General features: G+C 39.7%; 1 protein-coding gene and 1 non-coding gene across 3 annotated transcripts in view; both read right to left on the bottom strand.

The window, feature by feature from the left end:
* The window catches only part of POC5 (POC5 centriolar protein), a 38,867-nt gene extending 24,811 nt beyond the window's left edge, over positions 1-14,056 (bottom strand). The window contains exons 1-5 of one of the 2 annotated variants that reach the window (XM_007975733.3): positions 13,925-14,056; positions 10,338-10,435; positions 5,242-5,380; positions 3,184-3,267; positions 80-285 (exon numbers count right to left, since the gene is read on the bottom strand). In XM_007975733.3, the coding sequence (XP_007973924.3) occupies positions 80-285; positions 3,184-3,267; positions 5,242-5,380; positions 10,338-10,421 (513 nt within the window). In that variant the 5' untranslated portion in view covers positions 10,422-10,435; positions 13,925-14,056. The remainder of the gene's footprint in view (positions 1-79; positions 286-3,183; positions 3,268-5,241; positions 5,381-10,337; positions 10,436-13,924) is intronic. The other variant, XM_007975740.3, reaches the window with a different exon arrangement.
* LOC119618381 (U6 spliceosomal RNA) lies at positions 7,013-7,116 on the bottom strand. The gene has a single exon (XR_005234694.1). It is a non-coding gene; the product is annotated as a U6 spliceosomal RNA (small nuclear RNA).
* Positions 14,057-16,914: the final 2,858 nt, after the last annotated feature.

Below are 16,914 nucleotides of genomic sequence, written 5' to 3'. Positions count from 1 at the left end.
AAAAAAAACAAAACAGTATAAACGAGAGTAAAACTATTACATTACATATTAAACCATCGTAATTGAACAACTGCTGTACCTTAAGACCTGAACTCCAAAGATCAAGTACATTTTCCATCTTCTGAAGGTTTTCATCAGAAACAAGAAAATCGCCCACAAGTATTTCATGGGCATCTGTATGACTAGAATTTGTTGCTGGTGAGGAAGAGTCAGCTAAAAGATGTGAACTGAAAAAATCCATGACCGGATGAGAAGGCTTCCTCGGCGATAACACTGGTGATGACTCTAGAATAAAAGAAAAGTTGTAGCTGTCAAGCCAAATTGAAAACAACTCAAGTTGGTAAGGAACCATGTTGGAAGGCTAAAAGATGTCTGCTACCTATGGAGGCTGAGAGAAATGCAGAGAAACTACCTTTCAGGTGTACCTTAATCTATTTTTAATTTCAGTACTGTCACTGATATAACACCGACTGGCATGAGATAACCTCCTATACTCCCAATCCCTTCTACCCCAGCAAATGACCTCTATCCCAAATAAGGATCCTTCATATATTCAGGTCCAGGCTCAGCTGAAACTATCATCATCTGTATTATATCACCATTAATGAAGTGCTTTCTGTTTCTGTAACAAAAACATTATAAAGATTAGTTCTCATAACACATGCTACCCTAAAAAATAGGTATTATTATCTCCATTTTACTAACGAGGAACTGAGGTTCAGAAAGAGTTAAGTAATGACCAAGGTCAGTGTGGTTGTATATAGGTCAATATTACTCCATAAATTTAACACTGGGATTGGTTTTAATACTATTAAAGTTTGGCCGGGCGTGGTGGCTCATGCCTGTAATCTCAGCACTTTGGGAGGCCAAGGTGGGCAGATCACGAGGTCCAGAGATTGAGATTATCCTGGCCAACATGGTGAAACCCTATCTCTACTAAAAATACAAATATTAGCTGGGTGTGGTGTCACGTGCCTGTAGTCCCAGCTACTCGGGAAGCTGAGGTAGGAGAATGGCGTGAACCCAGGAGGCGGAGGTTGCAGTGAGCTGAGATCATGCCACTGCACTCCAGCCTGGTGACAGAGTGAGACTCTGTCTCCAAAAAAACCCAAACCTCACCCCCCCCAAAAAAATCCATTAAAATTAAACAATATAAGTAGAAAGAGACTCATAATTTAGTTTTGCACATACTCTGTTGAAAGTACCCTGTTAGGCTTCAATATATAGGTGAGAAATATACACATCTCTATATGTATGTGCGTATATATAAAATGCTCATCCCCTATCCATATACAGGGAGGTGGGGGAGAGTCAGGGCCCTAAAGAGAACTGGTATCTATTTCTAAAAAAGCACTGAAAGGCTGAGCGCGGTGGCTCACGCCTGTAATCCCAGCACTTTGGGAGGCCGAGGTGGGCGAATCACGAGGTCAGGAGTTCAAGACCAGCCTGGCCAACATGGTGAAACCCCATCTCTACTAAAAATACAAAAAATTAGCTGGGCGTGGTGGCACATGCCTATAGTCCCAGCTACTTGGGAGGTTGAGGCAGGAGAATTGCTTGAACCTGGGAGGCTGAGGTTGCAGTGAGCTGAGACCACACCACTGCGCTCTAGCCTGGGTGACAGAGCGAGACTCTGCTTCAAAAAAAAAAAAAAAGTACTGAGAAAGAAAAGTTCATATTTTCTCACGTATTTATGCCAGAATTAGAGACTATCTGTCATCACTTGTCACATACCTCACATTTGCTACGAGCATCCTAATAACAGAGATGGAAGAGCTTTCTTCTTATTGAATGAAAGATGAATCTATGATAGAAAACTTGTTACTTAAAAGTAAGTATTTCAAGAATTCTTTTTTAAAATTTGTAAGATTTTAATTTTTTTGCAAACATGTTCTGCTTATGTAAAGACTTCTTTGCAAAAGGGAAAATAATTCCTTAAGATGTGTGTTTGGTATAAAAAACAACACAAAGTCTGGGCTAGTCACACTATGAAACAGTACCTGCATGTTCTGAGGATGGTTAAGAAACCCAAAGAACAGGTGGAATGACAATGTACAGGAATATTCTCTTTTACTTGATTTTGCCAACTAGATCTGTACTCACAAAGAAAGCAATAGACTCTGCTTTTCAATTTAAAAAATATCTCAACACTCACCTTTTAAGAAATCAAATCATGTAACTTCAGAACTTGGAAGGGCTGTCAGAGATGGTGCCTAAGACTTCTACTTACAAGTGAGGAAACTAAGGGATACAGGCATTACTTATGTGGTGGCAAAAACGGTTACCACATTAAATAACATTAAATAGAAAAATATTCCACAATATTACATTTTAATTATTTTAATTATTCTGTCAAGAAAAAAGTTCAGTCCAGTTCTAGTATGCTTTTAAAAGCTCTTTAAAGCCAGGCATGGTGGCTCACGTCTATAATTCCAGCACTTTGGGAGGCCAAGGCAAGTGGATCACTTGATCTTAGGAATTTGAGACCAGCCTGGGCAACATAGTGAGATCCCAGCGCTACAGAAAATTTAAAAATTAGCTAGGTGTGGTGGCATGTGCCTGTAGTCCCAGCTACTGAGGGAGGGGGCGCTGACGCAGGAGGACCACTTGAGCCAAGCAGGTTGAGGCTGCAGGGAGCCCTGCACTCTAGCCTGGGTGACAGAGTGAGATCCCGTCTCAAAAACAAAACAAAATAACAAAAACAAAAAACAACCCCCCCAAAGAGCCTCTTTAAGATTTGCTAATCTTTCCTTTTAACAAAGACAAAGCAGACTTTTAAAGGAAAACACTAAATGAAAGAACAGGTGGCATAAAGATAAGATGAAAATTCTTACATTGGTACGCAAACGCCTGAAAGTTGGGAAACAGTGCATTGGTTTACATAAAAACTTGAATTGGTCAAACTATATAATATGCCATTAAATCTTTTAAAAGACTTGCCCTCTAACTTAGAAATTTTAAGAAAGGATACTACACACTATAATGCATTGACCTGTCTTAGTTGTACTATTTTGGAATCCTATAAAATTATTTTAAATATTATCACTTAAATTGGTGACAACAGCATTTTAAAATCCTGCCAAAAAGTAATATGCTGAAATTATTCCTCTTACTACATAGATATTATTCATCAAACCACAAAATATTGTATATTAATACAAATAAGCTAAAGAAAATTAATACCATCTGTCTTTGAATGACTTGAAATATTGAAATCACATCCTTTTCCAACTTCTATTGCAGTTTCTCTTACTTCAGAGTTATTTCCTGCCAAAAGGAAAGCTTTTTAAAATTAAACGGAACCGCTCTTAAATAAAATGTCTAATCACACATAATTTAATAAGGTAGCAGTACATAAAAAAGATTTTAGAACAAACAAAATACAACATGCCGGGGATATAGGAACACTAAAACAAAGAACAGGAAGAGATAAACATCTGAGACTAGAAAAAGACTTACTATATCATTGATAAACTCCAACTTACACACCAAACATAGATGAGAGATAACGTAGTCTACTATAGCATTCAATTCACACTAAAAGAGTAAGTGGGTAAATGACATTAGAACTTGGAAAAGGATCTGCTCTCTTATGACACTGGGTATTTCCAGAGGCCCACTGTTTTTCACTAGCCACAATCAAACTAAGGTGGCACTGGCTCCCCCAAACAAGGACTTTCTGGCTTCCACTTCAGGAACCTGTAGTCAACAGATGGCAAAAAGGAAACTGGGAAAAACCTCTCAAGAATGACTGTTAGAGGCTTATACATATGTTGTCAATTTCCACATATCATGCCTTGTATCAAGCAGCTGAGATACCAAGAATAAAGAGAATGTGGGATGATGAATTTACATAGAAGACTTTAACAAAGTCTACTTGTGAATCTCAAGATCACTAAAGAATATCTAAACTTACTACATATTGTGTATTTCAATCTCAAATCCTTTTGGAAATGGCAGAGAATAAATAAATGCTATTTTACATAAGAGAAAAGAACAATAGTCTTAAATCCCAGGTGATTACCTTGAACTGTTGACTACAGCATCTCGAAAGTTTTTTCTTTTTTCTTCTTTTTTTTTTTTTTAAACAGAGTCTTGCTCTGTTGCCCCAGCTGAAGTGCAGTGGCATAATCATGGCACACTGCAGCCTTGAACTCCCGAGCTCAGGCAATCCTCCCACCCCAGCCCCCCGAGGTGCTGGGACTATAGGCTGCTCTGCCCGGCTAATTTTTTTTGTAGAGATAGGGTCTTGCTATGTTGCCTAGGCTTGTCTCAAACTCCTGGGCTTAAGTGATCCTCCTGCCTCAGCCTCTCAAAGTACTAGCATTACAAGCATGAGCCACTGCCTGGCCTATATTTTAAGCCTCTCATCCTGTGGTCCCATTTGTTGTTCCACTGCAATAGGCCAAAGACCGAGGAGCAGTGAAAATTCCATGTCTACAGACAGTGAGAGACAACAGACACTAGAGCTATGACTTAGCAGAAGCCCAGGAGCCTTTGGCCTCTGAGTAGGCTGTATCATGTGCCTTCAAGGACAGGGATCCTTGGAGTTATGCCTATAGTGTGATAACTGTTCCTTATCAAGACTGTTTTAGGAAGGTTTTCTGTGCCCTTTGAAAGAACATTTATTTAGAGTTTGGGATGTTGTCTTCACCTGAATAAGGAATGGAGGTTAAAGGAACTTTATCCTCTTTTCTCCACCTTTCACTCACCTATCAACACACATCCTGGTGTGTAGTAGCTTTCAGTTTTGTTGCTGACATGGTCCACAGATAGGTTCACCTTTGTGAAAATTATTCAAACAGTCCTCCATGCCCATATAAATACTGCTGATAAAGCACTAGCATGAGGTTTGTAAAGTAATTTAAGAGACTCTCAGGGCTACCATCTTTAATTTTAGGCTTAGGCATTTAGTTTTCAAGTTAATCCTGGCATAAAACTGTTGGAACAAGTACTGAGATACAACATACCTAAAAGCCATGTAGTTGCCATAGTGTTGCTTCAACTTCATTATTCTTCATAAAAGTAAGAGTCAAATGAAGTTCAAAGACAAATCAAGCTGTCATATGAGAGTCAGGAATAATATATTAAACTGTAAAAAGCTCCCCTAGATGATACTAATACACACAAATGGTCGAGAAGAATCCCTGATCTGGGCAGGCATTTTCACAATCCTGTCAGGATCATTAATAATCTCAGTAATATGTTAAATTAAGAGAGATCTTGAAAAATATATATAACCTTGACTATGAAGAATATCATGAATTGCAGAAATTCTGACATCTGGCACCAATTCTCCCTTAGGATGAGATGACTGTGAAGCACCGGGTTCAATATTTGGAGTCACTATAGCATAACGAAGCAGCTCTTCATATTCTTCCTAAGAGAGGCCAATAATCAATAAAGTAGTGTAACAGTTACAATGTTATATTCAACCGAATTTGTTTTTAAGGAATTTAATTACCATAACAGAGTCACATGCTTATTATATTACAAAGTTTTAGCACTTATTCCCAGCTTGAGTTCTTTGAGTGCTTCTTGTGTGATTTTCACATTTACGATTAACAGTTTGAAGAGGGCAGGGTGCAGTGACTCATGCCTGTAAACTCAGCACTTTGAGAGGCTGAGGCAGGAGGATGGCTTGAAGCCTGAGCAACAAAGCAAGATCTCATCTCTACAAAAAATTTTTTACAAAAATTTGCCAGACGTGGTGGTGTGTGCCTATAGTTCTAGCTACTCAGGAGGCTAAGGCAGGAGGACCACTTAAGCCTAGGAACTGGAGGCTGCAGTGAGACAAGATGGCACCACTGCACCCCAGCCCGGGTGACAGAGCAAGATCCTGTCTCTGGGGAAACAACAACAAAGTCTGAAGAGGTGATAAGATTCTGTGAGTGACTCAACACTGAATCAAAAGTGTTCTATCACTTAATTTTAGATGTCAGATCACTTTAATTGAAGATGGGACATGCTATTAAAAAGATACCATTTTCAGAATTAAAAAAAAAATTATGTAACACAAACAAAATATAGAAGCAAATTGGATACTTAAGCTTATAAAACCGCAATGGCCTTCTATTACCCCCCAATTTCAAATGTACATTTATCAAGGCAGCTTAACTGTTTTTATTAACTGACTTTGTGAGAAATAAATGTCACGTATTTGAATTTATAAAATAAATCTACACTACTGTAGTTTTGTTTTCATCTGTTTTTTTATATTGGAATTTTAAGTAAAATTGTTTTAAGAAAGGTTTATGCTTTTATATACTGAAAATTGATAGCTTTTATGGCAATTACATGTACCAGAGTGACCTGGTTTGCGCTTCTACCTTAATTTACATTTTTTCTTTTTTTCTTTGTTGTTTTTTTGAGATGGAGTCTTGCTCTGTTGCATAGGCTGGAGTGCAGTGGCATGGTCTTGGCTCACTGCAACCTCCGCCTCCCAGGTTCAAGCAATTCTCCTACCTCAGCCTCCTGGGTAGCTGGGATTACAGGTTTGTACCACCATGCCTGCCTAATTTTTGTACTTTTAGTAGAGATGGGGTTTCACCATGTTGGACAGTCTGGTCTCGAACTCCTGACCTCTTGATCTGCAGCCTTGGACTCCCAAAGTGCTAGGATTACAGGTGTGAGCCACCACACCTGGCCTGATTCATGTATTTAACATAGATACTTACATGCAGCAAACGTTAGGTATAGCAAAAACTGATTTTTATATACTTTAAGGCTAACAACAGAAGAGGAAGAGAGAGATATTCCAAAGAGAAAATCTTTAGAAAACTCAACTAGAATCTCCTTCATATTGCTATAATCAACCATTTTTGTTAGCAATGTCACCTTCATGAGAATAAACATCTGTCTGAGTTTTAAACTTACATTTCCTAGTAGCAAATAAAAATCAGTATTTTACATAATGGTTATCACTGAGACGGAAGGCTCTTAATAGGAAACAAATCATTTAGGATATCACAATACAACATTGATTTATATTATAAAACTTTAAAAAAATTTAAAAATTTTAGAACATTTCACGAATTTGCGTGTCCTCCTTGCACAGGGACCATGCTAATCTCTGTGCTGCTCCAATTTTAGTTTATGTGCTGCTGAAGCGAGCACCAACATTTAATTTTTACATTGACAAAAGTAACTATGGTTATTTAAATAGATTTAAATATCCTTAAGTTAAAAAAATACACTTCCCAAAGCATATTGCTTTTCCAATTATCAAAAGGAAATTCCCAGAGAGTTTGATAAATTGGGGCCACACACAAGATATTTACTATTTCCTGTAAATCTGAATGTGTGAGTTGGTTCTAATAAACTAATACATAAAATTTCAAGTGCATAGAGACTGTAAGTAATCCAGCAGCATCCATTGCTTTTTAATTTCTTTAACTTAATAAAGCCCCAGGGTTTGATTTGGGCAAATGGCCATCCAGCTACATTTCCCAGCCTCCCCTGCAGCTAGGTGTGGCCAACAGACCTGGTCTATGGGATTCGAATGGAAATGATGCATACAACTTTAGGTGAAGTCCTTAAAAAGGAAGCTGCTTCCTTCTAGTCCCCTCTTCCCACAGGCTAGAGGTGGTGCACTGTCAGCGCACCAGTACCTGACAATGCAAACACGGTCAACAGCTCATGGCACAGCAACAGAAGAGAACGGATTGGGTCCTCAGATGATCTCAGGACTATGTATCAGCTCAGAATTTACGAGAGAGAGAATCAAACTGTAAGGAACCCACTTAAACCACTCTTACTTGGTTTCTGTTAAAGCACTATTATACTTCCCAAACAGCCAAAATAAACTTTTGATTTTGGCTAAGAATATATAAAAGTGTGGCTGTTATGGAGTTATGGACTCTGAATGTTTGTGTACCCTCAAAATTAATATGCTGAAGCCCTAACAGCCCGTGTGGTTGTATTTGGAGATGAGGCCTCTAAGAAAGTAATTAAGGTTAAATAAGGCCATCGGCCGGGGCCCTGATAGCATTAATGTACTCATCAGAAGAGACAACAGGAAGCTTGCGTTCTCTCTCCTCCCACCTGCACATACTGTACCAAGGAAAGGTCATGTGAAGACACAGCAAGAAGGCACCTGCCTGCAATCCACAAAGAGAGCCCTCACCAGAAACTGACTCTATTGGGCTGTGATTCAGAACTGTGAGAAGAAAAATGTCTGCTGTTTAAGCCTATGAATTTATGGTATTTTGTTATGGTAGCCTGAGCAGATTAATATGATGGTGATCTTACATTGTGAGGTTCATAAGCTTTTTATAATGTCCCTGCTGTGGTGTCAGTTATAACTAGATTTAGCCAAGTCAGCTCTGCTCAGAGTTAGCCTATTACCACCTCCAGCCTGTAGGAACGGAGGGAGAAGTGGAAGTCAGTGGCTTTCACTTGTGGCTTCCCTAGTCTGACTTCTGTTCTGGATAAGAGAAGGAAAAAAAAGATCCAAACATATATTGCAAATCATATATTTCATACATTTTACCACAATTACTATGCCTTACCGAGGAAATAAATAATTATATGTCAATAGTATTCCATGATCATATATTCCAACTTATTTCAAGAAAAACATTTTAAAAAATCAGTTATTTAAATGACTATTTTAGAGTTTCATATATGTAGATACAGGCCAAATGAGTTATTTAAAAATAAGAATTCAAAATTAAGAATCAAAATAAATAATATTGCCTTTCTTAATTGCCAAACATAACCTGTGTTAACATTCAAAACTTGTAATTTTGCCCTCCTCCCCAATCCCCAAGAGCTGAATTGATATGACACTGAAATATAGCTCTACCCATGCCTCAACCATTAGAGTCAGAGCAACTTGGCTGATAGGAGCTGTGGTTAGAGGAAATTTTCAGTATATAAGCACTACGGATGCTGCCCATCCCTCAGTATTTGCCACCTTCTGGCTTATGAAGCATTTGCATAACAGAGAGAGTAACAAAAAAGTCCCTTAAGAGGAATATTGATTTATGAGGGGCTTTTGTATTAAATGTTTGGATTTACGTATTTACTACATATGTAAAAATATGTATTTTATGTTATTTTTAAGATTATTTTTTGTATTTATATTTTGAAGTGTTTCCAGTAGTGAAACCCAAAGTAATAACAATGTATATACAGGGAATATGGAGAGGCTTTCAACTTCAGTCCAAGAACCAGGAGGAATATTAGCTGAAAGTAACAGACTCTCAATTGGGCTTACATTATAGGTGGGTAACCAATAACACAAAATACTTTCTGGCAGGTTCCTCTTCCATCTCTCTAAAATTCCACTCTAGAGATTTATTCTTTTGATTTAAAGTTTTGTCTCTTGACAAAATGACAATGTGAATGCTCACGAGGTATTTACATTTTAGTATAAATGAGTTAATCAGTTCTATCTTCAAGTTTCAATCAGAGAGCGATGAAGAGTGGAGGAAGTACTGTCACTTGAAGAGAAGACTACATGGGAGAGGTACCATCAAAAGGGAAGGCTAGAGTACAAAAGCTCTGCCACAACTCCAGACTACTTTTATCCTAGTAAATATTCAGATATTTTCCCAATACCTTCCCCATTTTGAAATCCATAATTTCAATTAAAGGAGAAAATTTGTTCCATAAAATATTTTCCTAAAGCTTTTCTCATATTGTACAGAATCAATAACAATTTCGTATGCATAGGCATAAACAGCCTTTCCCCTTGAGTAATATAACTGTAAAATTTAAGATATACCATGTCATTATTCTCTCATTTAAAATCTACTCTAGAAATCTAAATCCATATTTTTGATGATGAAATATTTAGAAATTAGAGAAATTTAAAACATTTCATGCAAATACCACATCTTCTGTAGTCAACTGACCCATTTCATTTTATTTATCAACGTACAGGGCCTGGGCAGCAGATTGTACTGAATGTCGTGACAACAGAGAACAAACCTCAGCAAGTAGAACACAAGGGAATCTTGAGCTCTAGAACTTTAGATGGTTTGATATTGCATTAATTTGCATTAAAAGTGAAAGCAGCATTCATGAGAGGTAGCTAAAATGAAAAAAATTTAAAGAAAAAAATGTTTCTTGAACGTTTCAGCTTCGCCTCTGTGTTGGTTGAAGCCTTTGTACAGAGTGTTTGAAGAGTTCATCAATATTTTCTGAAAAGTTAAAACAATGTAAAGTAACTCCTAAAATATGTACAGTAATTCCTAAAGTTTGATATTATTATAAATTGAAAAACTCCCTTGCAAATTGAATGAAAAAAATTTTTTAAAATGCTAGTTTTCCCTTACATTCATTTGTCTAAAATAAAAAAAATCATGATAAATTTAGAAATTTTTTCCTACCTGAAGATTCGAAGAGACAGAACTGCCTGGACTGGAGTCATTTTGCACAACTGGAAGTGAGTATTTCTCCTCATCTGATGACATTCTGCACAAATGCTCTAAAACAGTAGAAGCTAACTTTAGCTCTTGTCCTTGATATTTAGGATAAAATCCTTTCCAGATATATATATAAGTGCAACAGTATCCAAATCTGCAATCTTCATGTGATATGTTAAAATCATTCATTCAACATATTGAGTACCTATAGGCAAAAATCACTGGGCAAAAAATAATTGAAGACCCAGTCCCAATATTAGTGAGTTTATAATGTAGTCAGGGAGATGAGAATACATGAAAGGTTAAAGAAAAATAGAGGATCTTCAGAAAAATCCCCAGTGGGGCCTGTTGAGCATAAGAGATTGTGATCACTGTTCTTGAGCAATGTGTGACAACCTGGGTGCTGTGTACTTTCCTCTAAGATACAGAACCAAGAGAGAACAAACAATCTGTGCAAATTCCCTTCTTGGGAAACTTACCTTTGGAAATATTATTTTAAGAAAAGTGAGCTTATACAGAACAACAGAATCAAATACATGCATAATTTGTTGAAAGTCCGAATCAAAAAATTATTAAAAGTACTTTTAGTAACAAGTAACCAAACTATTTAAAGAACAAATAGTGACTATTCAAACTATCTGAATATCAGTAATATGTAAGACATTGGTGAGGGATGTAAAATGAAGTCCTTATTCTTAAGGAGTTTACAATCTGTAGAGAGGGCCAGGCATGTATATTATATAAGTGACCGACTGCTGAATAAAATGCTGATAGGCCCTAAAATAACAGATACAAAGTAGAGAGGTAGGAGTAGCTATTTTTCATGGAGTAAGATTGCATGACTGTAAATAAGCAGGAAAGGAGGCAGAGAAAGTTTTTAGAGAAGATGACCCAGGGGCTGAGATCTGAAAGATGAGAAGGTCTCATTCTGAAAGATGGATAAAAGGTATAAATACAGTTGAAGATATTCTAGGCAGTATAGCAATGTAAGCAAAGACACAGAGTCATGGACATGTATGCCAGGAACAGCAAGCAGGTTGGTAAGGCCAAAGCAATGGGTGCAAAGCAAGGATTGGCTAAGGATGAAACAAAAAGTAAGGAGCAGCCAAGATCATGGAAGGTCAAGATTTGTCATATTAAAAATCTGGGTGTTTATTTTAGACAAGTTATTGAAATATTTTTTAAAAGTTACATGATCAGAAAGATATTCCAGCAGCGTTGAGGATAAATTTGGATATTAAGAAAGAGAGATCAGGCCGGGTGCGGTGGCTCACGCTTGTAATCCTAGCACTTTGGGAGGCCGAGGTGGGTGGATCACCTGAGGTCAGGAGTTCGAGACCAGCCTGGCCAATATGGCGAAACTCTGTCTCTACTAAAAATACAAAACAATTAGCCGAGTGTGGTGGCAGGTGCCTGTAATCCGAGCTACTTGGGAGGCTGAGGCAGGAGAATGGCGTGAACACAGGAGGCGGAGCTTGCAGTGGGCTGAGATCACACCACTGCTCTCCAGCCTGGGTGATAGTGTGAGGCTCTGTCTCAAAAAAAAAAAAAAAAACAAAACAAAAAAAACCAAACATAAAAACTCCCAAAAAACTGCCCCAAAGTGGGTAATTTATAAAGAAAAGATTTTTAATTGACTCATAGTTTCGCATGTCTGGGGAGGCCTCAGGAAACTTAAAATCATGGTAGAAGGGGAAGCAGGCACATCTTAGATAGTGGCAGGCAAGAGAGTAAGTCAGAGAGTGCAGGAAAAACTACCATTTATAAAACAATCAGATCTCGTGAGAATTCACTATCATGAGAACAGCATGGGAGAAATCACCCTTAGAATCCAATCACTTCCCTTCCACTACATGTGGAGATTACAATTGAAGATGAGGTTTGAGTGGGGACACAAAACCTAACCATATCAGGTCCCTACACCCAACTTGTATGTAATATTTTTATCATAAATGCGAATGTGTATTTTTCTAGAAAGATCTTTAGCTTTAAATATGTGTTCAGAGGGGACCATAGCCCTAATAAAGTTAAGGACTACGACTGTGAATGAGAAGAGGGTTAAAGCCAGAACCACTAACATTTAAAGGGCAAGAGAACAGTCAGCAAAGAAGAGGAGTCAGCAGTCAGAACATTAGAACTATGGGAGCAGCATCACAACTTTGAGAAACTTTGAGAAGAGAATAGAGTTAGATGCCAAAGAACCATGAAGATTGGATAGAATTTGGCGATTAGGAGGTTGCTGTGACATTTGCTTGAACAATTTCAGTGGAAAGTAAAACAATTTCAGGTCTCAGTTACAGTGGGCTAAAAAATAAATGAGAGATGAGGCAATTGAAGTAGAAAAGTAAGATACAGGGAAAAGTGCAAAAATAGAATGGAAACACAGGTTGGAACTAGATTGTGGAAAGGAAAGTTCAACTTTTTCCAGTGAGTATCACTGTGCATACACATGCTAAGTAAACTAAATCTCAGCATGACTGTCTTTAGTTAAGCCAATTAGGGAGGATAAAATAAGAGCATGTATCTGCAGCAAAGAATGGCTGCTTCACTGACTTCAAGTCTACCACTGTGATAACTTGGTCCATTTATATTTTTATTCACTTCTTCCTTCAGGATTTGAAACCAGGCAGGTAACACGGGTGGGGAGTGGGGTGGTGCTGATTATTTTAAAAATGAGCTAGTAAGTACGATCAGATCTCAAAAACTGTTTCTTAATACGGACACTGCAGACACAAAAAAATCCACTGCACTTTTGGAAAATATGCTATCTCCCATCTGCCCTGCTTTATGCCAACAAAGTATGAGTTATTTGAAACTCTAGAACAGTAGCATTTTCCTGTTTCTAGGTTCAGAAACGAAGGAGAAAAATGAAAACTGCTTTAATGGGTGGCAGATGTACATTAGTTCACTACATTTTCAGTAGTTTCTAATCCAAGGTATCAGAAAACAGGACCAAAACTTTTGTGAGCTTCTCTGTTGCCAGAGACATAAAATAACATCTTGGTAATTACCTGGCTGACAGGAAAACAGGGGTCTGGGAATTCAAATGGAACCACCAAGAGTCAAAGGAAGAGCGAATTAACATGCAGACTAGCAGCAGAGTGATGTGCCCTGTGCCCTTCATCAGGCCTAGCTGCACGCAAGGAGAGGGGGTGCGCCAGCCCCTCCCCAAGGCAGGGACTAGAAGCAGAGGAGAAAAGTCACTGCAGTAAGCAAAAGGCCAGAAGTTTTCTTCCATCACCTTCCGAACCAGCCTGTTTAAAGAAAAATCTTATTTAAGCACAACAGAGCTTTATACATGGTTATTTTTTCTCAACGTTTTAAGTGACAGGAGCCTCTGATGACAGTAACCCTTAGCAACACCTGCTCTCTTTCTCTTCCTGCACGCCTCGGAGGGGAACTTTGAGACCTTCCCGCACAACAGCTGAATCACCCGTGTCCGGGGAAGAGCCCCGGGGGAGGAAGCCCGCGCCAAGGAACTTTAAATCGCACTCCACTACTTTCGCCAGGGATGCAGGGACGCAGGGTGTGCCCGCAGCGCTGCTACCCACCGTCGCCGCTCGCGACCAAATCCCCACTCCTCGCTCTGCGCCTCCTAGCCGCGTAGCCGCTGCGGTTTCAGCAAGTGCAGACTCAGCAAGCACAGCCGCTACCCAGGGAGCAACCTGACAGTTTCAAACTGCAGGGAGGAATTAAGGACAGCCCTGTGCATTGGTCCTTTTTTTCAGCAATCTGCCGTTTGATTGGTCCGAGAGCTGGGGGCGGGGCTTTGGGCCGGTGCCGCGAGAAGCCGGAATTACTTTGGAGAGCCCCGCCCCCTGGCTCCGCAGGTCGGTAGGGGGCGGGGTCCTAGGGAGCCCCACCCAGCGACAGTGGGGATTAAATACTGCGCGTGCTCAGTTTTGTTCAGTGGCTGCAGGCTGCTAAGCGGCTTCGGGAGCTGGTTTGGTTAGAGGCTGTGGAGCAGGGATAAAGTTGGCTAATGCCGTGTGCTGTTGGCTTTCAACAATTCCGGTAGCCTAGGTATGAGTCCTCATGCTTTCGTCTGCATAAGAACAATACGAAATTCTGAGCCAGGTGTGCTGGCTCATGCCAGTAATCCCAGCACTTTGGGAGGCCGAAGTGGGAGGATTGCTTGAGCCCGGGAATTCGAGACCAGTCTGGGGAACATAGGGAGACCCTTTCTCTATAAAAAATTAAAAACAAAAAAATCTGCATCATCCACAGATCCCCTGCAACAGAATCACTTGGGGGTGCTTTTTTTTTTTTTTTTTGAGGTGGAGTCTCGCTCTGTCGTCCAGGCTGGTGTGCAGTGGCACTATCTCGGCTCACTGCAACGTCCGCCTCCCGGATTCAAGCGATCCTCCTGCCTCAGCCTCCCGAGTAGCTGGGATTACAGGTGCCCGCCACCATGCCTGGCTAATTTTTGTATTTTTAGTAGAGATGGAGTTTCATCATATTGGCCAGGCTGGTCTCGAACTCTTGACCTCAGGTGATCCCACCGCCTCGGCCTCCCAAAGTGCTGGGATTACAGGCGTGAGCCACCACGCCCGGCCGGAGGTGTTGATTCCTTCGGTCGTGGACACCTGTCAGGAAGTCTGAATTTTTAATACACACTGCCAGTGATTCTGATGCAGGAGTCGGCAGACCACGCTTTGAGAAATTGCTAGTCTGGGCTGGACGCGTTGGCTCACGCCTGTAATCCCAACACTTTGGGAGGACAAGGCCGGCAGATCACCTGAGGTCAGGAGTTCGAGACCAGGCTGGCCAACATGGTGAAACCCCATCTCTACTAAAAATACAAAATTTAGCCGGGTGTGGTGGCTTATGCCTGTAGTCCCAGCTACTCCAAAGGCTGAGGCAGGAGAATCCCTTGAACCCAGGAGGCGGAGGTTGCAGTGAACTAAGGTTCTGCTACTGCACTCCTGCCTGGATGACAGAGTGAGACTCTGTCTCAGAAAACAAACAAACAAAAAAACAAAATTGGCAGTCTAGTTTTAACTAATCTCAAATGTGTCAGACTTCAAGATAGAGCCTTCTAGTGAAGTTTTGACCTTAGAATAAGATCATAATTATAATATAGCTTTACCATCTACTCACTGTCACCTTGGATAATACTACTCACATAGTAAGGTGGTAGGAGATTAAAATAATTAATACATCTAAAACACCTAACACACAAACATATAGTCTTTCAACTTATATTGGCAACAGATAGGCTAGAGGTATAAGGACCCCGATGGCAAAGGTGCTTAAGTAGCCCAGACTGGGGTTCTCCAATCTGAAGAACAAATACTGAGATCTGGGTGAGTTTTCAGTCTCCTTTCTGTTATCTCCAGGATAAGGTTTCTTTTTTCTGTAGATAAAAATGGCATAACCTGGGTCTCACTTTCATGTTGGCAGAACCAGACTCCTACAAACAATGAAATAAGAAAGAGCACCAAAAGTTTCTTTGGCATAAGTTATGTTTGTTCTCCCGCCTTTTTTCCCCATACTTATTATATAGGACAAATCCCTATTAATAGCTGCAAATTCATACTTGGTTCTAGTATTTGTTTTTAAATTGAATTGCCTTTTGGTGACCCCATACACTATAATTGATACTGAATCACTCTTCTGGTGCCCTTCTGCCAGTAGGTTCCAAGTTTCTCTTTTCTGTCTTCCTTTTGGGGAAGGAGAGATTTTTATTGAAAACCATTTAGTCAGCAATCCCCATTCTCCTGTAAAACTATAGAGAGAAAGAGACAGAATCTTGTCTGGATGTTATGAATTTAGAACTGATATCTTTTCTCAGTGTTCCTAGAGAGGGAGGGAAAGAGAGAGAGAGAGAATTTAAAGCCCCCACAAACCCATAATAACTTGGTTGCCAGTTTGAACCCTTCATAATTATGTATTTGTTCAACAAATATTTAACATCTGCCATAGGCAAAGCAAATTTTTGTTGGTGCTGGGGATAGAGTGGTGAGCAAAACACAGTCTGCCCTCATGGAACTAAGAGTCTAATGGGAAAAACCAGTATCAAACCAACAAATCCACCACACATATGAATACATAACAGCTGTGTGAACCTGGGCAAGCTGCATAACGTCTCTGTACTTCAGTTTCTGTATCTGAAAAATGAGGACAGGAATTCGTTCACTGAGAATTAAATTAATGTAGGTGTTATTCCTATCTTCATGTTTCAGATAGAGAAACTGAAGCACGGAGAGGTTATGCAGCTTGCCCAGGTTCACGCAACTGGTAAGAACAGCATCGGAGTCCATGTTCTTATCACTCAAGATGTTCTGTTGGGGACAGCATGCTGTGGTCTTGAGGTAAGAAAGGGCTGGTATCTGGATAATAACAAATACCAGTAAGACTGGACTTAGTGAGGAGAAAGTGGCACAGGATGAGGCTGCAGATGGAGGTGGGGGCCCAACTATGCAGGACTTGTTAAGGATTTGATATTTTAAGTTCAATAGGATGTATTTTAGATGTTCAGGAGAGAGATGAGGACAACTTGAACTAGAGGAGTGGCAAAGGAGATGGAGAGAAGACAGAA

Source organism: Chlorocebus sabaeus, chromosome 4 (assembly GCF_047675955.1).
Source record: "Chlorocebus sabaeus isolate Y175 chromosome 4, mChlSab1.0.hap1, whole genome shotgun sequence".
Taxonomy (NCBI): Eukaryota; Metazoa; Chordata; class Mammalia; order Primates; family Cercopithecidae; genus Chlorocebus; species Chlorocebus sabaeus.
The sequence above is the reverse complement of the archived record's forward strand: the minus strand, read 5'-3'. Positions and strand labels throughout refer to the sequence as shown.